At 48.3% G+C, this 23,209-nt stretch overlaps 1 protein-coding gene and 1 pseudogene across 4 annotated transcripts in view; both read left to right on the top strand.

The window, feature by feature from the left end:
• ULK2 (unc-51 like autophagy activating kinase 2) overlaps positions 1-23,209 on the top strand; it is a 105,218-nt gene that overhangs the window by 59,863 nt on the left and 22,146 nt on the right. For 3 of the 4 annotated variants that reach the window (XM_070393759.1, XM_070393760.1, XM_070393758.1), the window contains exons 14-15: positions 1,681-1,741; positions 14,034-14,171. In XM_070393759.1, the coding sequence (XP_070249860.1) occupies positions 1,681-1,741; positions 14,034-14,171 (199 nt within the window). Of the gene's footprint in view, positions 1-1,680; positions 1,758-14,033; positions 14,172-23,209 lie in introns of all 4 variants that reach the window. The other variant, XM_070393761.1, reaches the window with a different exon arrangement.
• On the top strand, positions 11,619-11,766 carry LOC138995272 (U1 spliceosomal RNA; annotated as a pseudogene).

Raw genomic sequence — 23,209 nt, 5'->3', positions numbered from 1 at the left:
CCCTCAGCCTGGCCTGCGCCCTCTCACAGTCCATGACCACTCGGACATCCTTCTCACAGTCTGGGACCCCTCGCTCCTTACCGCCTGCCCGCTGACTCCTTAGCGCTCAGTTGCTGCACTCGCCAGTTGTGAGCCTGGCTTCTGGCTGAGCAGCGCTCCCACTGTGGGAGCACACTGACCACTAGGGGGCAGCTCCTACATTGAGCGTCTGTCCCCTGGTGGTCAGTGTGCATCATAGTGACCAGTTGTTCTGGTCTTTCCGCCGTAATGGTCACTTAGGCTTTTATTATATAGACTAGAGGCCCGTTGCACAAAGATTCGCGCAATAGGCCTTCCTTCCCCTGGCTGCCGGCCCTGGTTTTCCTCTGGCACCTGGGACCCAGGCCTTTGGTCCGGCCACAGTGGAGAAGCCAAGCCTCGAGGCTAGGCTTCTGACTCTGAGAGGCCCCAGTTTCCATGACAGCTTGTTCAACAACCCATGCAAGACCCAAGAGAGTATTTATTATGCAGGAGGACGGAGGTGCTCCAGTGTTAGAGTGAACTAGACTTTGTTTACCATCAGTTGTGCTAGAATGTGATGTATGTTCCTAAAAATCACCATAACCTGCAGAGTTCAGTAAAAACAGCAGAGTTTATGGGCAAATTGAGATTAGGGGATACAATACTCAAAACTTTTGTCAGTGACATAAAAAGCACAATAAAACAGCACAGTTTAAAAAAAAAAGCACACTTTTTTCACATGTTAAATGGTGAAGAAATACATAAATACTGCAATAAATGTGACACTTTACCTTAATAAGACCTGATATTTGCTTTTAGAAGTGGGAATTGAAAGGCTTGCAACCTGTGAATTCAGTTGCGTACAATGTTGTGTGTTCACCTGTTGTTACTCATGGACGAAATTGCATGTAGGCAAATGATTGTGCTCAAATTGTTTCCTAATGTCGACATAAGAAACATCCAAACCTGTAGAGAATTTTTATGAGTTTATTTGAGCCAAACTGTTGTCAAATCCACCGAGGAAGCAAAACCTCAGTGGATTGAGAAAATGCTCCAGAGAACGGCAGCTTTGCTCCTTATTTTACACATTAGAACCAAATAGAAGGTGTCAGGGAATTATATGAGATCCACTGGGGATGGGTTAGGGAGGCGGGAGAAAGCAAAATGGGGAGATCTCTGGGATTGGATAAAAAGTACTAGTAAGCCCTAGAGACACATGCTTCCTTCCGTTGGTGGGCATAGGAAAGTAACATTTACACACATGGAGATGGTGTGTGGGGAGCAGGGTAACAGTGAGGGCTCTGTGGGCTCCTGCTCTGGTGGGAGGTTGTGCCCTGGAAAATGGGTTACCCTGACATTCCAAAGGGATGTTATCCTAGATGCAAAAAGGCAGTAGACAGGCTCAGGTAAGGTAAAGCTTGACCTTTGTCAGGGAGGATGCCGGCTGACTACAGGGCTACCGGCCATGACTCACTGGTAGTCAGGAAGTTTTGATTTCAGACCATTCTGTGTGGTTCCTTTAGATCTGAGTTTGCAAGTCCTGCCATGCAGGCCTCCCCTGAGCTTGTCAGGTTTAGATGTGGCCCCTTTTCGTCCATGCTAATAATCACGTAGAACAGTTTACGTTTAAGTAGCCAGTACAGCAGAACTGACTACATTTTTCTTCTCTTTCTCCTTTAGATGATATGCCAATGGGAACTGCCGGCAGACGAGCTTCAAATGAGTTCTTGGTGTTTGGAGGGTATGCTTACACATAAGTAATTAAAATATTTTTTATATTTTGGTTTTCTTATAAGTACAGTTACAGAACTTTGTGTGTTCTTGAGTCTAAAATTTATTTTGTTTTTCAATTTATCATTTTAAAAATATATATAATTGTGGAATAAAACACACAAAATCTGCCATCTTAAGCATTTTAAAGTTTACAGTTCAGTAAAGGATATTTAGTGTTGTGCAGAACTCTTTCATCCTGCAGAACTGAAACCCAGAACTCAGTGTGTATCAGCACTCCCCATCTCCCCTACCCTGCACTGGTAACGACCATTCGATGTCTGTTTCTGTTACTCTGACTACTTTCTATAACCTCATATAAGTAGAATACTACAATACGTCTTTATGTGACTGGTTTAGTTCAGTCAGTACAGTGTCCTCAGGGTCATCCATGTTGTAGCATGTCTCAGAATTCCTTTTTTAATGCTGAGTAATATTCCATTGTGGGTCTGTAGCACATTTGCTTAAAGTTCATCTGTCTGTGGACACTTGGAGTGCTTCTGCCTCTTGGCTCTTGTGAATAATGCTGTTATGAATGTGAATATGCAAATTTCTGTTAATTAAAAGACATTGCTTTTTAAAAAACACATTTTTATTGATTTTAGAGATGAAGGGGGAGAGGGAGAGGGAGAGAGAGAGAGAGAGAGAGAGAGAGAGAAAGAAAGAAACAGAAACCTCAATGATGAGAGAGAATCACTGATCATCTGCCTCCTGCATGCTCCCACTGGGGATCAAGCCCACAACCCAGACATGTGCCCTGACAGGGAATCATACCATGATCTCCTGGTACATAAGTTAGCATTCAACCACTGAGCCATGCCGGCCGGGCAAAAGACCCTGCTTTAATTCTTTTGGATATATACCGAAAAGTGGGGTTGTTGGATCATATGATAATTCTATTTTTAATTTTTTAGGATACGCCATACTGTTTTCTATAATGGATGCACCATTTTACATTCCTACAACAGTGTACAAGGGTTCTGATTTCTTTATATCCTTGCAAACATTTGTTGTTTTTTCCCCTTGATAATAGCCACCTTTTTTTTCCTAGTCATCTCCTTAATGGGTGTGCACTGATACCTCACTGTGGTTTTGAGCATCTTTTCATTGTTTGCTATTTGTAAGTCATCTTTGGTGAAATTGTCTGTTCACGTCCTTTGCCCATTTTATAATTAGGTTGTTTTTTGTTGTCAGGTTGTAGGAATTCTTTTTTTTTTTTTTTTTTTTTTTTTTTTTTTTTTTTATAATAATTTTTATTTCTTAAAGTATTACAAAGAGTGTTACATATGTCTCCTTTTTCCCCCCCATGACATTCCCTCGGCCCCTACCCCCCGCCCCCCCCCGTCCCGTGTCTTGTGTCCATTGGTTAATCTTATATGCATGCATATAGGTCCTTCAGTTGGTCTCTTAATCCCCCCCCAACCCTCCCCAGGCTCCCCATTGTAGTTTAACATTCTGTTCAATGTTGCTCTGCTTCTGTATCTACACCTGTTCATCAGTCCATACTGGTCCCCTTTATTTGTCCCAGCCTCACTGGAGCAGTCTCAACCTCACCAGGGCCGTCTGAGCCTCACCAGGGCCGTTTCAACCTCACCGGGGTCGTCCCTACCTCACGGGGGCCGTTTCAACCTGACCGGGGTTGTCCCTACCACGCCGGGGCCGTTTCGACCTGACTGGGGTCGTCCCTACCTCACGGGGGCCGTTTCAACCTCACCGGGGTTGTCCCTACCACACCGGGGCTGTTACAACCTGACTGGAGTTGTCCCTACCACACCGGGGCCGTTTCAACCTGACCGGGGTCGTCCCTACCTCACGGGGGCCGTTTCAACCTGACTGGGGTTGTCCCTACCACGCCGGGGCCGTTTCGACCTGACTGGGGTCGTCCCTACCTCACGGGGGCCGTTTCAACCTCACCGGGGTCGTCCCTACCACACCGGGGCCGTTTCGACCTGACTGGGGTCGTCCCTACCTCACGGGGGCCGTTTCAACCTCACCGGGGTCGTCCCTACCACGCCGGGGCCGTTTCGACCTGACTGGGGTCGTCCCTACCTCACGGGGGCTGTTTCAACCTCACCGGGGTCGTCCCTACCACGCCGGGGCCGTTTCGACCTGACTGGGGTCGTCCCTACCTCACGGGGGCTGTTTCAACCTCACCGGGGTTGTCCCTACCACACCGGGGCCGTTTCAACCTGACCGGGGTTGTCCCTACCACGCCGGGGCCGTTTCGACCTGACTGGGGTCGTCCCTACCTCACGGGGGCTGTTTCAACCTCACCGGGGTCGTCCCTACCTCACGGGGGCCGTTTCAACCTGACTGGGGTTGTCCCTACCACGCCGGGGCCGTTTCGACCTGACTGGGGTCGTCCCTACCTCACGGGGGCTGTTTCAACCTCACCGGGGTCGTCCCTACCACACCGGGGCCGTTTCGACCTGACTGGGGTCGTCCCTACCTCACGGGGGCCGTTTCATCCTGACCGGGGTTGTCCCTACCACGCCGGGGCCGTTTCGACCTGACTGGGGTCGTCCCTACCTCACGGGGGCCGTTTCAACCTCACCGGGGTTGTCCCTACCACACCGGGGCTGTTTCAACCTGACCGGAGTTGTCCCTACCACACCGGGGCCATTTCAACCTGACTGGGGTTGTCCCTACCTCACGGGGGCCGTTTCAACCTGACTGGGGTTGTCCCTACCACGCCGGGGCCGTTTCGACCTGACTGGGGTCGTCCCTACCTCACGGGGGCTGTTTCAACCTCACCGGGGTCGTCCCTACCACACCGGGGCCGTTTCGACCTGACTGGGGTCGTCCCTACCTCACGGGGGCCGTTTCAACCTCACCGGGGTTGTCCCTACCACGCCGGGGCCGTTTCGACCTGACTGGGGTCGTCCCTACCTCACGGGGGCTGTTTCAACCTCACCGGGGTCGTCCCTACCACACCGGGGCCGTTTCGACCTGACTGGGGTCGTCCCTACCTCACGGGGGCTGTTTCAACCTCACCGGGGTCGTCCCTACCACACCGGGGCCGTTTCGACCTGACTGGGGTCGTCCCTACCTCACGGGGGCTGTTTCAACCTCACCGGGGTCGTCCCTACCACACCGGGGCCGTTTCGACCTGACTGGGGTCGTCCCTACCTCACGGGGGCTGTTTCAACCTCACCGGGGTTGTCCCTACCACACCGGGGCTGTTTCAACCTGACCGGGGTTGTCCCTACCACGCCGGGGCCGTTTCGACCTGACTGGGGTCGTCCCTACCTCACGGGGGCTGTTTCAACCTCACCGGGGTCGTCCCTACCTCACGGGGGCCGTTTCAACCTGACTGGGGTTGTCCCTACCACGCCGGGGCCGTTTCGACCTGACTGGGGTCGTCCCTACCTCACGGGGGCTGTTTCAACCTCACCGGGGTTGTCCCTACCACACCGGGGCTGTTTCAACCTGACCGGGGTTGTCCCTACCACGCCGGGGCCGTTTCGACCTGACTGGGGTCGTCCCTACCTCACGGGGGCTGTTTCAACCTCACCGGGGTCGTCCCTACCTCACGGGGGCCGTTTCAACCTGACTGGGGTTGTCCCTACCACACCGGGGCCGTTTCGACCTGACTGGGGTCGTCCCTACCTCACGGGGGCTGTTTCAACCTCACCGGGGTCGTCCCTACCACACCGGGGCCGTTTCGACCTGACTGGGGTCGTCCCTACCTCACGGGGGCTGTTTCAACCTCACCGGGGTCGTCCCTACCACACCGGGGCCGTTTCGACCTGACTGGGGTCGTCCCTACCTCACGGGGGCTGTTTCAACCTCACCGGGGTCGTCCCTACCACACCGGGGCCGTTTCGACCTGACTGGGGTCGTCCCTACCTCACGGGGGCTGTTTCAACCTCACCGGGGTTTTCCCTACCACACCGGGGCCGTTTCAACCTGACCGGGGTTGTCCCTACCACGCCGGGGCCGTTCCGACCTGACTGGGGTCGTCCCTACCTCACGGGGGCTGTTTCAACCTCACCGGGGTCGTCCCTACCTCACGGGGGCCGTTTCAACCTGACTGGGGTTGTCCCTACCACGCCGGGGCCGTTTCGACCTGACTGGGGTCGTCCCTACCTCACGGGGGCCGTTTCAACCTGACTGGGGTCGTCCCTACCTCACGGGGGCTGTTTCAACCTCACCGGGGTCGTCCCTACCACACCGGGGCCGTTTCGACCTGACTGGGGTCGTCCCTACCTCACGGGGGCTGTTTCAACCTCACCGGGGTTGTCCCTACCACACCGGGGCCGTTTCAACCTCACCGGGGTTGTCCCTACCACGCCGGGGCCGTTTCGACCTGACTGGGGTCGTCCCTACCTCACGGGGGCTGTTTCAACCTCACCGGGGTCGTCCCTACCTCACGGGGGCCGTTTCAACCTGACTGGGGTTGTCCCTACCACGCCGGGGCCGTTTCGACCTGACTGGGGTCGTCCCTACCTCACGGGGGCCGTTTCAACCTCACCGGGGTTGTCCCTACCACACCGGGGCTGTTTCGACCTGACTGGGGTCGTCCCTACCTCACGGGGGCTGTTTCAACCTCACCGGGGCCATCCCAGCCTTACCGGGGAAACAGGAAGTTTGGCCTTCTGTCCCCTGCCGGCGGCTCCCCACTAGACAAAATCTCCAGGCGTTCCTGGTGGTTGCACATCCAGCGCTCCTGCCCTCCACCAAGTGCACAGACTGCTTGTCTGCTGTCCCGCAGCGCCCCACCAGAGACTGGGACCAGTGGGCATGTTTGTGCGCTTGCTGGTACAGCAGTTCCACAGTGCCGGCCGAGTCAAGCCCAGCCCTGGCCGGCCCCGGACCCGACTCTGCCCCCCGATTGCGTCCCTCCCAGATGCAAGGAGCTGAAATCTGCAGCCTGCTGGGATGGGCTCTGTACTTGGTGCTTCAGCACATCCTACTCAGTCTCTATGCGCTTCTTTCTATGCGAGGAGTTGAAATCTGCAGTTTGTTGGGTTGGGCTCTGTACTTGGTGTCACATCCTACTCAGTCTCAATGTTCTTTCTCTCCTTCCAGTTGTAGAGCTTCCACTGGGCCAAGTTTCCCATGGTTCTGTATGATAGGTGTTTGTCTGATATTTGGTAGTTTCGATGTTGTTGTGTGAGGTAGCACGCACAGGTCTCTTCCTTATGCCGCCATCCTGGTTCTCCTGGGTCTGCTTCTTGAGTGTGTCTCTCATGGCTGCGAGCAGTTGAAGTCTGCAATTTGTTGGGATAGGCTGCAAAAGCGCAGGTGGGTCTTTTTGTGCACCTGGCACAGCTTGGATGGGGATGTAAATTGATTAGGGCTGAGTCTCAGGGAGTCGCCATGGCGGAGCAAATAGCACTGGCTGAGTCTCCGCGGCCCCTTGACTCTCTGCCAGGGCTTTGTGTCCCCCAGTGCCGGTGAGCAGCTGTGCAACAGAGTCTCCCTCGCTTTCTGATGGCTGCAAGGCCGTGCTGCCTCTCCCCGTAGGGTCTGGTGCTTCATGATCCCGCCTGAACCAGCTCAGTGGATTTGAAAGTTTGCAGAAGAAGGCGCTTCTACTTGTGGGTCTGGCACACCCCAGATGGGAATGTAAATTGCGTAGGGCGGGGTCACAGGGAGTCGCCGGGGCGGAGACTCAGCGGCCCCTTGCCTATCCAGGACACCAGGGCTTTGCGTCCCCCAGTGCCGGCGAGCAGCCGAGCGCCAGAGCCTCCCTCGCTTCCTGACCGCTGGAAGGCCGTGCCGTCTCTCGCCTTGGAGCCTGGGGCCTCAGAGACCCGCCCGAACCAGCTCAGTGGATTTGAGAGTTTGTAAAAGCACAGTCATTCCCTCTTGTGCCTCTGGCACAGCCCTGAGGGTAGGGCGGGGTCACAGGGAGTCACCAGCGTGGAGGAAATAGCGATGGCGGCGTCTCCGCGCCCCTCGCCTCTCCGGGACACCAGGACTTCTTGTCCCTCGGTGCCGGCGAGCAGCCGCGTATCAGAGCTTCCCTCGCTCTCCGACCACTGCAAGGCCGTGGCCGCCTCTCCCTGTGGGATCTGGGGCCTCAGAGACCCGCCCCGAGCAAGCCCAGAGGATTCGAGGGTTCGTAAAAAACCGAGAATCCATTTGCAGCCCGCGTGGCGTGTGACTGCGTACCTCTGGTTTTGGTGCCTCCGTAGCTCCCACTCAGTCTCACTGCGCTTCTTTCTTTTCCTCCAGTTGTAGATCTCCCACTGGGCCAACTTCCCCATGGTTCTGAGTGGCGGTTGTTTACTTCATAGTTGATAGTTTCAATGATGCTGTGAGAGAGCAGCACACACAGGTCCGCTCCCTACGCCGCCATCTTGGTTCTCTGTAGGAATTCTTTATATATTTTAGATATTAACTCTTTATCAGATATTCAATGTACAAATATTTTATCGCATTCCATAGGTTGACTTTTCATACCATTGATGTGTCCTTTGAGCACAGAAGTTTTAAAATTTAATGTAGTCCCATTCGTTTATTTTTTGTTATCCATATCCAAGAATCATTGCCTAATACAATGATTAGGCTTGAAAATTTTTCCCTGTTTTCTTCTAGGTATTAATACTTTTGGATCTTATGTTTTGATTTTTAATCCATTTTGAGTTAATGTTTTTTAAATTTATTTTAAGTCTTTTTTATTGAGAGTATTACAGATGTCCTTCTTTTCCCCCCTCCACATGGTTCCCATCCTACTCTCTGTGTCAATTGGTAATGCATATCTATTCTATATATAAATAAATAAATATATATATATATATATAAATATAAATATATGTATATGTATATGTATGTGTGTATATATATCTACACTAATAAAAGAGAAACATGGTAATTAGCGTACGACCGCTACCCTTCCCATTGGCTAATCAGCATATCCTTATGCAAATTAACTGTCAGCCAAGATGGAGGCCGGCAGCCAGGCAGCTGGAAGCGAACATGAGGCTTGCTTGCTCCCGTGACTGCAGACTCCAATGTTCCCCGCCTCACTTGCCGGCCTCTGAGCTGGCAGTTGGAAACATTCTAACAAATATAGGCCGGGATCTCAGAGCTGGAGTTATACATTGTTTCGATTATAGAACCGAAACAAACCAGATACCTGCTCTCAGAGCTAGAGCCAGAGCTAAAGCTGGCCCAGAATAAAATAAAAAAAGGAGCGGTTGGGAGCTTCAATCAACGACCGCCAGCCTGAAAGCAGCCCTCAGCCCCTCACCCAGACTGGCCAGGCACCCCAGTGGGGACCCCCACCCTGATCCAGGACACCCTTCAGGGCAAACCAGCCGGCCCCCAGGCCTCTATCCTATATAGTAAAAGGGTAATATGCCTCCCAGCACTGGGATCAGCGGAGCTGCGAGGCCTCCTGGCACCAGATCAGCGTGACGGGGGCAGCGCCCAAACCCCCTGATTGCCCTGTGGCTCTGTGGGTGATAGAGGGTGGCGCCCCAACCCCCCCTCCCCTACGGGCCCTGCTCTGTGTGTGACGGGGTAGAGCCATAACCTCCCCATAGGCCCTGCTCTGTGCGTGACAGGGGGGAGCTCCCCAACCCCCTGATTGGCCCTGCTCTGTGCGTGACAGGGGGTCGCGCCCCAACCCCCTGATCAGCCCTGCTCTGTGCGTCACACGGGGTGGCGCCGCAACCTCCCCATCGACCCTGCCTTGAGTGTGATAGGGGGCGGTGCCCCAACCCCCCAATCAGCCATACCCTGAGCATGACTGAGGGTGGCATCGCAACCTCCCAATCCGCCCTGCTCTGAGCCCAACCAGGGGCTGCACCTAGGGATTGGGCCTGCCCTCTGCCACCCGGGAGCAGGCCTAAGCCAGTAGGTCATTATCTCCTGAGGGGTCCCAGACTGCGAGAGGGCACAGGCCGGGCTGAGGGCCCCCCGTTCCCCCCCCCGAGTGCACAAATTTTTGTGCACTGGGCCTCTAGTATATATATAATTTGCAAATTAGGCCAGGATGCCGGGTCAGGACCAGACAGGAGGAGGTTGCGCGCACAGGCGAGGCCTGGAGCGGAGACCGGAACAGAGACGGGGCCAGCGAGCCACCGGGGCCAGCGAGCCACCGTGCCCTGGCTTGGGCTTGTCCCCTGTAGCCGGAGCGGACAGGGACAGGGACAGGGGGCCAGCCCGCAGCCTCCGCGGCCAGCCGAGCGCAGGCCTGGAGAGGAGACGGCGGCCCGCCTCCCACGGAAGCAGCGCGTGGCTCCCTCCTGCCTCCCAGGGAATTGGTGCGGGTCCCTCCTGCCTCCCAGGGAATCGGCGTGGGTCCCTCATGGCTCCCACGGAAGCGGTTCGGCTCCCTCCAGGCTCCTGTGAGCGCTGGCGGCTCGCTACCGCCTCCCGTGGAAGCAGTGCGGTTCCGGCCAGCTCCGGCGGAAGCGGCGGGTGGGCTGCTAGTATGCATATAAGTTCTTTGGTTAATCTCTCCCCCCACCCTTCCTTGCCTCTGATTCTGTTTTATTCATCAGTTTATTTTGTTCATTTGATTCCTTGTTCGTTTATTTTATAGATTTTTAGATTTATTTGTTGATAGATACATATTTATTGCCATTTTATTCATATTTTTTATCTTTTTCTTCTTCCTTTTCTTCCTCTTAAAGAAGACCCTTCAACATTTCATGTAATACTGGTTTGGTGGTGATGAACTTCTTTAACTTTTCCTTGTCCGGGAAGCTCTGTAACTGACCTTCAATTCTAAATGATAGCTTTACTGGGTAGAGTAATACTGGTTGTAGGTTCTTGCTTTTCATCACTTTGAATATTTCTTGCCACTCCTTTCTGGCCTGCAAAGTTTCTGACAGCCGTATGGGCGCTCCCTTATAGGTAACTAACTGCTTTTTCTCTTGCTGCTTTTAACATTCTCTCTTGGCCTTTCACCGTTGGCATTTTAAATATGATGTGTCTTGGTGTGGGCCTCTGTGTGTTCCTCTTGTTTGGGACTCTGTGTTTCCTGGACTTGTAAGTGTATTTCTCTCTCCAGGTAGGGGAAGAAAATTTCTTTTCCTTTTTTAAATATATTTTTATTGATTTCAGAGAGGAAGGGAGAGGGAGAGAAAGATAGAAACATAAATGATGAGAGAGAATCATTGATCGGCTGCCTCCTGCATGCCCCCCCCCCCCCACTGGGGTTTGAGCCTGCAACCCAGGCATGTGCCCTTGACTGGAATCGAACCTGGGACCCTTCTGTCTGCTTGCCAATGCTCTATATACTGAGCAAAACCGGCCAGGGCTATCATTATTTCTTTAAATAGGTTTCAATATCTTGCTCTCTCTCTTCTTCTGGCACCCCCATAATGCTAATGTTGGTATGCTTGAAATTGTCCCAGAGGCTCCTTACACTATCCTCATATTTTTATATTCTTTTTTCTTTTTGCTCTTCTGATTGGGTGTTTTTTGCTTCCTCATATTCCAAATCATTGATTTGATTCCAGGAATCCTCTACTCTACTGTTGAATCCCTGTAAATTATTCTTTCAGTCAGTGTATGCTTAATTTCTGACTGGTCCTTTTTCATGTCTTTGACATTCTCACTGAGATCCTTGAAAGTCTCACTAAGTCCCTTGACCCTCTCATGAAGATCCTTGGGTAGCCTGCTTGAAGCTCCTGTTCAGTAACTGGGACACCATTTACAGAACACCTGCTGTGGCTGTTCATCTCCTGATGTTCTGGGCAGGGGAGGCACCAGAGGTATAAGAGCAGCTAGCTGGTTGCTTGTGATTCCCCGAGAGGAGTGCCTTGAATTATAAGGTTGCTAAGTTTACTTCTTAGGGCATCTTTATCCGTGTTTTTAATTACCCTTTGGTGATTAGCAGGAAGATATTAGAACCTGACAATGTATAGGTTAAAAAATATCCAATGATACTTACCTGGCAGGAGAGATACCATGATCATGAAGGTGGTTTTCCCAGGGCGAGGCTTATCCATTGCACTCCGGATGTGCTGACCCCTGCGACCCCCCCCCCCCCAAAAAAAAATATCCAATGAAAAGATGCCTGTATCACTCATCATCAGAGAAATGCAAATTAAAACCACAGTGAGGTGTCAACTCATACCTGTCAGAATGGCTGTCATCGAGTCAACAAATAACAAATGTTGGCAAGGATGCAGAAAAATGGAACCCTGTTAGTGAGAACACAGACTGGTGCAGTCACTGTGGAAATAGTATGGAGTTATCTCAGAAAATCAAAAATGGAACTTCTTTATGATCCAGCAGTTCCACTTCTGAAAATATATCAGAAGAAACCTGAAACACTGATTTGAAAGAGTATATGCACCCCTATACTTTTTGCAGCACTGTTTACAGTTGCCAAGATTTGAAAGCAACCTAAGTGCCGATCAATAGATGATTGGATTAAGAACCTGTGGTGCATGTATGAAATGGAATACTACTTGGGTCTAAAAAAAAGGGGGGGGGGGGATAAGGAAGTACTACCATCTGTGACAGCATGGATGGACCTGGAGAGTATTATGCTCAGTGAAATAAATCAGTCAGGGAAAGACAAAATACCATGTGATTTCACTTACATGTGGAATCTAATGAACACAATAAACAAAATAGAAACAGACTCATAGATACAGAAATCCGTAGATGGCAGCTGTCAGAGGGAAGGGGGTTGGACGATTGGTGAAAATAGCGAAGGGATTAAGCAAGAAAAAAAAACCCCACACCTCATAGATGGAGACAACAGTTATGGTGATTACCAGAGGGAGAAGGGGTGTAGGGACGGGTAGGAGAGAGGGAATAAATGATGATGGACAGAGACTTGACTTGAGGTGGTAAGCACAATACAATATACAGATAATGTATTATAGAATTGTCCACCTGAAACTGTAATTTATGAACCACTGTAACATCAACAAACAATATTAAAAAAAAAAAAACCTAGATGTACTTGCTTCACCAACTCTTTGAGTACTGGTTCTTATTAAATTGGGACCGTAGAAAGATGGCATTTGTTCATTCACATCACATTCTCATACCTGACGACTAAGTAATTGTATTTGAAAGATACTTAATAGAATTAGGTAAGTGAAAAATAGGGAGAGCTTATAGAAACACACTGGATGGTGTATCAATAAGGAATTCCACTTGATTGTAAACAACAGGGTCCTGACTGTAGTGTAGTTGAACACTAAAGGTTTTGTTTTCTTGCATGAAGAGAAGTCAAAGTAAATAGTTGTTGCCTTCGTTTCTGTGGCTCAAGGACATTTTCTGCAGTTCTTCTGGCCTTTCCTTCATGGTTCCAGGCTAGCTGCTGAAACTTCAGTAAGCCTACCCACATTCCAGGTAGGAGGAAGAATAGATAAAAGACTTCCGCCAAGGAAGACATATTGACTACTCATGGCTGCAAAGAAGTCTGGGATATGTCATAATTTAACTGGGCACATCATACCTTCCATAATATTTGAGTTCTGATAGTAAGAAACAGTAGGTAAATGGATATTGGGAAAGCAACTAACATCTCTTCTACTGATGAGATTTTCTTTTGATTTAAATAGGAAATACTCTTAATGGTTTAAAAAGTTCTAACATGAAGCTAGACGATAGTCTTTGTTTTGCTTAGATAACTATACAATCTCTTACATCTGTAATGTTATAATTGGGGAAAAGTGGGAGATTTTTGTGTATTTTTTAGAATTATAGAAGGGCAAAGAATGAAGTAAGTCATCTATCTTAAGGCCCTATATTATGTTGTAAATTGAATTGAAAGTCATCTAAGGACATACTATTTCTGAATTTATGAAAATCAATGAAAGAGGCTATTAAGAAATCAAATTCTAACATTTAAAATGGACTTCAGATCAGTTCTATGCTTTGAGAATTGCACAGTGTATTTTTAGTCTTCATAAAAGTTAGAGTTCCTTGGGAATGCTTACTGCATTCATAACTTTTGTAAACATTCCAGTCATCTTTGATCTTGAACTTCCTGTTCGTTTCCCAACGTATTTTCCTTGAATTATATTTTTCTCTCATAAGTAATGAATAGCAGAATGTGAGCAGATGAAACTAAGTTTTGCCAACCTAATTTTCTTATTGTAGAGGAATGTTTTTCCAGTTCTTGTTATAAATCTTAGTCTTAAATATGCATATGAATGCCAGGAGAGTTCTTTAAATGACAAATGAAATTTTTTTTGCTTTATATATTTTTATAAGATCATCATTTCTTATTTACATGCAGAACTGATCATTTTGCTTCTTCTAGAATTTTTCTCTAAATATTACCAATGGGTCTTACTTGGATTTCTTTCTTTTTTAATAACTTATGGTTACAGACAGTGTCCGCCTACTGTGTCACCTCACAGTGAAACAGCACCAATTCCAGTTCCTACTCAGATAAGGAATTATCAGCGCATGGAGCAGAATCTTACATCTACTGCCAGCTCTGGCACAAATCTACATGGTTCTCCAAGGTAAGCTGGGATTCTTAATCTTTTTTTGTTAATTTTCACCCAAGGATATTTTTCCATTGATCTTTTAGAGAGAGTGGAAGAGAGAAGGAAAGACAGAGAAACATCAATGTGAGAGAAACACATCAAGTTGGTTGCCTCTTGCATGCACCTGGGCTGGGAAGGAGCCTGCCAACCAAGGTACATGCCCTTGACTGGAATTGAACCTGGGACCCTTTTGTCCACAGGCTTTTCTTTTAAACATATTGGGGGTTCCAGACAAGACAGCAGCATAGGTAAATGTGGTACTCATAACCTCATCAAAATTACTACTAAACTACAGAACAACTGTACTTTAGAACCACCTGAAATCAAGCTGTACAGAAGTCCTATAACTAAGGATATAAAGAAGAAACCACATCGAGACTAGTAGGAGGGGCAGAGACATGGAATGTCTGGTCCCATAACATGTGTGGCAGGTAAAGATCAGGAGGGATATCTTGGCTGTTCAGGGATCCCAGCCTCCACACCAGGCCTCATAGCCAAGGGTTCCAATGCCAGGAAGAAGAGTGCCCATAACTTCTGGCTATAAAAACTAAGGGGATTGTGGCTGAATGAGACAGAGGCGGCTGGAGTTCTATGCAGTTCATCTTAAGGAGCCTGTGCACAGACTTACTCAGATGCGCTTGCTCTAAGCTCCAGGGCTGGGGAAGAAGGTTGAAGGCAGCAGGGACATATGGGGAGGAACTGAGTTGACTGGCATCAGAGTGAGAGCTGGAGGGGCAGCTCCCAGACAAAAGTGATGGCAGAGGCCATTGTTTCTTTTCTGAGCCCTTCCCACACAGAGCTGGCAAGTGGATGCATATCTAAGTCTCCATCAACCTGGCTCATACTGTTTGCCCCACCCTGGTGATTCCCGGAGACTTGCCTTACCTAACTAGTGGGCACACCCAAGCCATTTTCAGTGGCTTTTCTATACAAATGGTATCTCTTGCCTCATGCTTTGGACTTTCCTAAGATCTCTCAAACAAGCAGCATCTGGACTCTGCATGCCTCATACCTCTCACTAAGTGGCCCCAGGCCCAGCACTAATGGCAGCTGATCTTGGTGTGCAGCTTGGCCTCTCCTGGGCACCTCCAAGCCTAGCACAAGTGGTAGCCATCTGCAGATTGCTTTGTAGCTTGTGCCATACTGTCCCAGGCTAACCTTGTACCTCTCAGGAGGCCCCAGAGCCAGTGCATTCAATGGACAGTTTCAGACCATGCCAGATTATGACCCTACCACCTCCACAAGCAACACACCCAAGAGGCAGACTTGACAAGCACCCAAGACCCACTGAAGCAAGTCCTGTTCTGTAGGGTTGGCCCCTGTACAGCATCTCCTTCACTGTAGTCACAGCCAGTCCTCGCAGCTGATCAGCCTGAGGGTCAATTCCTTCCAGTGACGCCAACAGCAATCAAGGCTCAACAACAACTGGACAGTGCACACAGCCCACACAGAAGTATACCTGCAGTGCTCAGCTTGGGTCACTGGAGAGGCTGTACACAGGGCCCTGCAGGACACCTACTACACAAGGCCACTCTACCAAGTCCAGCAGATGTAACAACTCTACTTAATACATGGGAACAAACTAGGGAAGTCGCCAAAATGCAGAGACAAAGAAACAAGTACCAAATGAAAGAACAGGAGGAATCTCCAGAAAAAAATAATTAAATGGAGGCAAGCAGACTACCAGATACAGTGTTCAAAGCAATGGTTATAAGGATGCTCAAGGAACTTAGTGAGAACTTCACAGCATAAAAAAGGACATGGAAACCATAAAAAAGCACCAATTAGAAATGACAGATACACTAACTGAAATGAAGAATAAATTACAGGAATCAGTAGTAGATTCAAATCAGCAATTTGGAATACAGGGAAGCAAAAAATACACAATTAGAACAGCAAAAAGAATGTTAAAAAAGGATAGTGTAAGGAGCCCCTGGGGCAACTTTAAGCATAAAAACATTCACATCATTGGGTGCCAGAAGGAGAAGAGTAAAAACAAGAAATTGAAAACCTGTTTGAAAAAATGACGGAAAACTTCCCTAACCTGGTGAAGGAAATAAACATACAAGTCCTGGAAGCACAGAGTCCCAAACAAGGTGAACCTAAGGAGGCTCACACCAAGACACATCCTAATTAAAGTGGCAGAGGTTAAAGACAGAAAGAGAATCTTAAAAGAAGCAAGAGAGCCGAAACCGGTTTGGCTCAGTGGTTAGAGCGTCGGCCTGCGGCCTGAAAGGTCCCGGGTTCGATTCCGGTCAAGGGCATGTACCTGAGTTGTGGGCACATCCCCAGTAGATGTGTAGGAGGCAGCTAATCGATGTTTCTCTCTCATCGATATTTCTAACTCTCTCTCTCCCTTCCTCTCTGTAAAAAATCAATAAAATATATATATATATAAAAAAAAAAGAAGCAAGAGAAAAGCAGTTATCTTCAAGGGAGCTCCCATAAGACTCGCAGCTGATTTCTCAACAGAAACCTTGCAGGACAGAAGGGATTGGCAAGAAATACTCAAAGTGATGAAAAGCTAGGACCTACAACCAAGATTACTTTATCCAGCAAAGCTATCATTTAGAATCAAAGGACAAATAAAGAACTTCCCAGACAAGAAGTTAAGGTTCATCACCATCAAACCAGGATTACAAGAAATGTTAAAGGGTCTCTCAGGGCACATACCTAGGTTGCAGGCTTGATCCCCAGTAGGGGGCATGCAGGAGGCAGCTAATCAGTGATTCTCTCTCATCATTGATGTTTCTATATCCTTCTCCCTCTCCCTTCCTCTCTGAAGTCAATTTTTAAAAAGAAGAAAAGGATAAAAAAAATACAGATAATAAGCAGCCTTAAAAAATTATGAAATCTTACCATTTGTGACTGTGAATGGACCCAGAGGGTATATGCTAAGTGAAATAAATCAGTCGAAGAAAGACAAATACCATATGAGTTCATTCATATGTAGAATCTAAAGAACAATATAAACAAAACAGAAACAGACTCATAGATATAGAGAACAGACTGATGGTTGGTAGAAGGGAGTTGGGGGTGTGGGTGAAAATGGTAAAGGGATTGAGAAGTACAGGTTAGTAATTACAATATAGTCATCTGGGTGTAAAGTACAGCATAGGAAATATAGCCAATAATCTTCCTATCTAATAAAAGACAAAAAGGATAATTAACCGTGCCTCCTCTACGCTTCCCATTGGCTAATCAGGGCGATATGCAAATTAACTGCCAACCAAGATGGCGACCGGCAGCCACGCAGCTGAAGCGAGCAGGAGGCTTGCTTGCTCCAGTGATGGAGAAAGCCAAGGTTCCCTGCTTGCCGCGGCCCGGCTCTGAGCCCGAAAGCAACAATGTTTCAATTATAGAAGCTAAACAAACCCCAGATACCTGCTTTCAGCCGGCCGTGGCCTCAGAGCTGGGAGCGCCAGTGACAGCAACAATGTTTCAATTATAGAAGGTAAATAAATCCCAGAAAAAAAAAGAAAAGAAAAAAAGGAGAGGCTGGGCGCTTCAGTCCCGGCCAGCCTGAAAACTGCCCTCAGCCCCTCACCCAGACCGGCCAGGCACCCCAGTAGGGACCCCCACCCTAAAGGGGGTGCGGGCAGCCTGAAAACAGCCATCAATCCCTCATCCAGGCTGGCCGGGGACCCCCACCCTAAAGGGGGTGCAGGCTGCCTGAAAACAGCCATCAGCCCCTCATCCAGGCTGGCCAGGCACCCCAGTGGGGACCCTACCCTGAAGGGGGTGTGACCAGCTGCAAACAGCCATCAGCCCTTCATCCAGGCTGGCCAGGCACCCCAGCGGGACCCCCACCCTGATCCGGGACACCCTTCAAGGCAAACCAGCCGGCCCCCACCTGTGCACCAGGCCTCTATCCTATATAGTAAAAGGGTAATATGCAAACTGACCCTTAACAGCAGAAAGACTGGGAATGACTGGTCACTATGATACACACTGACCACCAGGGGGTAGGTGCTCAATGCAGGAGCTGCCTCTGGTGGTCAGTCGCTCCCACATGGGGGAGCTCTGCTCAGCCACAAGCCAGGCTGATGGTGGTGGTGGGAGCCTCTCCTTCCTCAGCAGCACTAAGGATGTCTGTCTGCAGCTTAGGTCTGCTCCCCGCTGGCAAGTGGACATTCCCTGAGGGCTGCCGGGCTGCCAGAGGGATGTCTGATTGCCAGCTTGGGCCCGATCCCCTGGGGAGCAGGCCTAAGCCAGCAGGTGGTCATCCCCTGAGGGGTCCCAGACTGTGAGAGGGCACAGGCCGGGCTGAGGGACCGCCCCCCCAAGTGCACAAATTTTTGTGCACCGGGCCTCTAGTCTACACTAATAAAAGAGAAACATGGTAATTGGCGTACGACCGCTACCCTTCCCATTGGCTAATCAGCATATCCTTATGCAAATTAACTGTCAGCCAAGATGGAGGCCGGCAGCCAGGAAGCTGGAAGGGAACATGAGGCTTGCTTGCTCCCGTGACTGCAGACTCCAATGTTCCCCGCCTGCTGCTGCCGGCCTCTGAGCTGGCAGTTTGAAACATTCTAACAAATATAGACCGGATCTCAGAGCTGAAGTTATACATTGTTTCGATTATAGAATCGAAACAAACCAGATACCTGCTCTCAGAGCTAGAGCCAGAGCTAAAGCTGGCCCAGAATAAAAAAAAAAAAGGAGCCGTTGGGAGCTTCAATCAACAACCGCCAGCCTGAAAGCAGCCCTCAGCCCCTCACCCAGACTGGCCAGGCACCCCAGTGGGGACCCCCACCCTGAAGGGTGTGTGACCAGCTGCAAACAGCCATCATCCCCTCACCCAGGCTGGCCAGGCACCCCAGTGGGGACCCCCACCCTGATCCAGGACACCCTTCAGGGCAAACCAGCCGGCCCCCAGGCCTCTATCCTATATAGTAAAAGGGTAATATGCCTCCCAGCACCAGGATCAGCGGAGCCGAGAGGCCTCCTGGCACCGGATCAGCGTGACGGGGCAGCGCCCAAACCCCCTGATCGGCCCTGCTCTGTGTGTGACAGGGTAGAGCCATAACCTCCCCATTGGCCCTGCTCTGTGTGTGACAGGGGGCGGCGCCCCAACCCCCTCCCCCGCCACGGGCCCTGCTCTGTGTGTGACAGGGTAGAGCCATAACCTCCCCATTGGCCCTGCCCTGAGTGTGACAGTGGCTGTGCCCCAACCCCCTGATCGGCCCTGCTCTGTGGGTGATAGAGGGCGGCGTCCCAACCCCCTGATCCGCCCTGCTCTGTGTGTGACAGGGGGCGGTGCCCCAACTCCCCTATCAGCCCTACTCTGTGAGTGACAGAGGGGAGCTCCTCAAGCCCCTGATGGTCCCTGCTCTGTGTGTGACGGGGGAGCTCCCCAACCCACTGATGGGCCCTGCTCTGTGGGTGACATGGGAAAGCGCCCCAACCCCCTTATGGGCCCTGCTCTGTGGGTGATAGGGTACGGAGCCCCAAACCCCCTGATGGGCCCTGCTCTGTGCATGACAGGGGGCAGCGCCCCAACCCTCTGATCAGCCCTGCTCTGTGTGTGACAGGTGGCGGTGCCCCAACTCCCCTATTGGCCCTACTCTGTGAGTGAGAGGGGGGACCTCCTCAACCCCCTGTTGGGCCCTGCCCTGTGTGTGACAAGGTATGGAGCCCCAACCCCCCTGATGGGCCCTGCTCTGTGTGTGTCAGGGGGAGGCGCCCCAACTCCCCAATCGGCCCTGCTCTGAGCCCGACCAGGGCTGCATCCAGGGATTGGGCCTGCCCTCTGCCACCTGGGAGCAGGCCTAAGCCAGCAGGTCATTATCTCCCGAGGGGTCCCAGACGGGGAGAGGGCACAGGATGGGCTGAGGAACCTCCTTTCCCCCCGAGTGCACAAATTTTTGTGCACCGGGCCTCTAGTATATAATAAAAGGCTAATATGCAAATTGTCCCCTCTACAGGGACTTTGATTAGGGGGTGGGGCCAGCCAGCCAACCTCCTGCGTCACCTCCCCCCAGCTGGCCCAGCCAGATTGGCCCCGGTTGGGGCGGGCCAGCTGGGCATCACCCATGCACAAATTTGTGCACCGGGCCTCTAGTAGTTTGATAACTATGTATGGTGTCACTTGAGTACTGCAAATGTCAGGAGGAACACTTTGTAAAGTAGATGATTGTCTAACCATTATGCTATATCCCCATACTAATACAAAATAATATTGAATATTAAACTGTAATTGAAAAAAAAATTTTTAATTAAAAAAAGAGTTTTGTTTTTGTTGAAAGATCTGTTACTTTCCATAGCCAACTTTGTCCCTTATGTATGTGTATAGGGTGGGTCAAAAGCTGTTCATATGGACAGTGATTAATAAAAATAATACAAGAATAAGCTCTATGGGATGAGGACAGTGGGTGGGGAGTGAGGGCAGAGGGTGGGGTTGGAACTGGGTGGAGGGGAGTTATGGTGGGAAAAAAGAGTAACTAATGTAATAATCTGAACAATAAAGATTTAATTAAAAAAAAAAAAAAAGAATAAGCTCTATGTTTCATGTACTCACAGCTGTAAACTTACTTTTCCCCACCCTGTAAAATGGAGGTGTACAAAATGGTACAAAAAAATTGACTAAAAAATTTTTTGTAATGGATCTATTTAGATAATATTTAAGCTTGGCAGGTTGATATGGTATGTATATATTTGTCCACAAATATAATTATTTTTAAGAATTGAGGAAAAGTGTGTTATAAAATGGAATCCCACCAGTAGTAGCAGATTATTTACATATTACTTATTTTTTCTACATTCTAAAACCCCACTGAGGTAGCAAAGGACTGATAATGGTATAAGTCCACAAAGAAAAGGAAAATAAGAAAAAATATTCAGTGGGTGGAAGATTTCAATAAATTTCTGGGAAGCAAAGAGAATGGATGATGAATGCCTGCTGGCAGTGAGAACAGCTGTGCCCCACAGTGCCCTCAGAAACAGAAATCTCAGAGCACTCAGTGGAGAGGTGAAAGTGAGGCATATGGCTAAAAGTAGGAAAACTGAATCTGAAAGAAATAGCAAGAATGCAAAGAAAATAAACTTATTTTAAAAATTAGTACCTTTAGAGAAAGGTTAGAAACTGCATCCATAAATAAGGACGAAATACTATTGAAAAAATCAAAATTAAAAAGCCCTCTTCTTGGACATTACAAATTATAATAATTAAAATAAATGCTGGGAGACAGAGTTGAGCAACGAAGTATCTGGAATAGGTGAACCAGATAAAGTTGGAAAATATAAATGAAAAATACTCTTCAAGGGTTAGTTAGTATAGGTATTCCAGAAAGAAAAAGAAAATGATGAGGAAGAAAATTTCTGGGAAATCAAAAAAAATTTTTTCAGCATTGGTGGATACAAGATTTTAGGTTAAAAGCGCCCACCAAATACATAGCTCAATGAATGGAAAATGATCCTCACCATTGAAAAAACTTTTACAAAGGGCATTTTGCAATACGTATGAAAATTATTAATGCATATATCTTTAAAGCAGCACTTCAACTTCTGGTAATTTATTGTATAGATAATCAGTCCTTGCCTGTGTATGAAATTGTATACAAAGTTATTGTTATAATAGCAGAGGATGAGAAATAAGCCAAATGCCCACCAGTAAGGGACTGATTTATTATAGATTATCTCTGACAATGGAGCATCTTCCAAAAAAGAGTAAGGCAGCTCTCTATGTCCTGAGGTAGAAGATTGTTTAGTTTATTATAAAGTGAAAAGAGTGATGAAGAGTGTTATTAGCAGTGGTTCTCAGGTGTAGTTTGTGGCTCCCTTTTTATAGGGTCCATGAGGAAAAAACTATTTTCATAATAATACTAGGATATTGTTTGCTTTTTCACTGCATTGGTACATATACTGATAGTGCAAAACCAATGATGGAAAAATTGCTGGTGCCTTAAAACGCCTCAAACTAGTGGCCCCCATCTATACTGTTAGTCTTTGTGTTCTTTGCTATCACACACTTGCAGTACCAAAGAATGTCTTTAATAAAGCAGTAAAAATTATTATTTTTCTTTGAAAATCTTAGCCTTGAGTGGAATGTAGGCATAAAGTACTTTTGCTGCACATTGGAGTAGTTGTCTTAAGGAAAAGCACTTGTATGATTGTTTTAGTTGCAAGCTGAACTAGCCACTTTTTCATGAACACCATTCTTAAAGAACAAAACTATGATTATGGATATTTGGCAGCCATTTTGTAAAAATGAACTAAGTCTGTAACTTTATAGAAAACAAATGACATAAGATTTGAGCTCCTGAACAAAAATTAGTATTTTGGAAAATTTGTATTCATCATTGTGATCTTGACAGCTCCTGTTACATCTTGACAGCCATTTCTAAGATTGATGGTGGTCTTTTGATGTGAATGTGATTTTTTAATATTGTATAATGTGTCAACATTTGGAATATCTGCATAACTCAGTCAACCAATTTTTTTTTAAAATATATTTTTATTGATTTCAGGGAGGAAGGGAGTGGGAGAAGAGAGAGACATCAATGATGAGAGAGAATCATTGATCAGCTGCCTCCTGCATGACTCTGCTGGGGATTGAGCCCGAAATCCAGGCATGTGCTCTAACTGGAAATTGAACCGTGACCTTCTGGTTCAGAGGTTCGATGTTCAACCACTGAGCGACACCAGCCAGGCTCAACCAATATTTTCCAAGTGATCAAATGTAACAGAATTCATAATCTCACTGATGTGGTTTCTAATTCCATGCTGTGAATAGTCTTTCAGAAATGATGACTTGCTGAGTTTTTATGCAGCTTCAAAGAGAAGTATCTGAAAAGGCTACCAAAATATTTCTCCCCTTTCCAGTTACATATCTGTGTAAGTCTGGGTTTCCTTCATATACTACACCCAATGTTATACAGGTTGAATGTAGAAATAGTTATGAGAATCCACTTGTCATCTATTCAATCAGATATTAAGATTCGCAAAAATGTAAAATAATGTCACACTTCTCGCTAACTTACTTTGTTTTGGAAGATATAATTATTTTTCAT

Source organism: Myotis yumanensis, unplaced genomic scaffold, assembly GCF_028538775.1.
Source record: "Myotis yumanensis isolate MYYU_CA2020_CCGP unplaced genomic scaffold, mMyoYum1.0.hap1 SCAF_16, whole genome shotgun sequence".
Classification (NCBI taxonomy): Eukaryota; Metazoa; Chordata; class Mammalia; order Chiroptera; family Vespertilionidae; genus Myotis; species Myotis yumanensis.
Note: the sequence above shows the minus strand (reverse complement) of the source record. Positions and strands in the feature narration are given on the sequence as shown.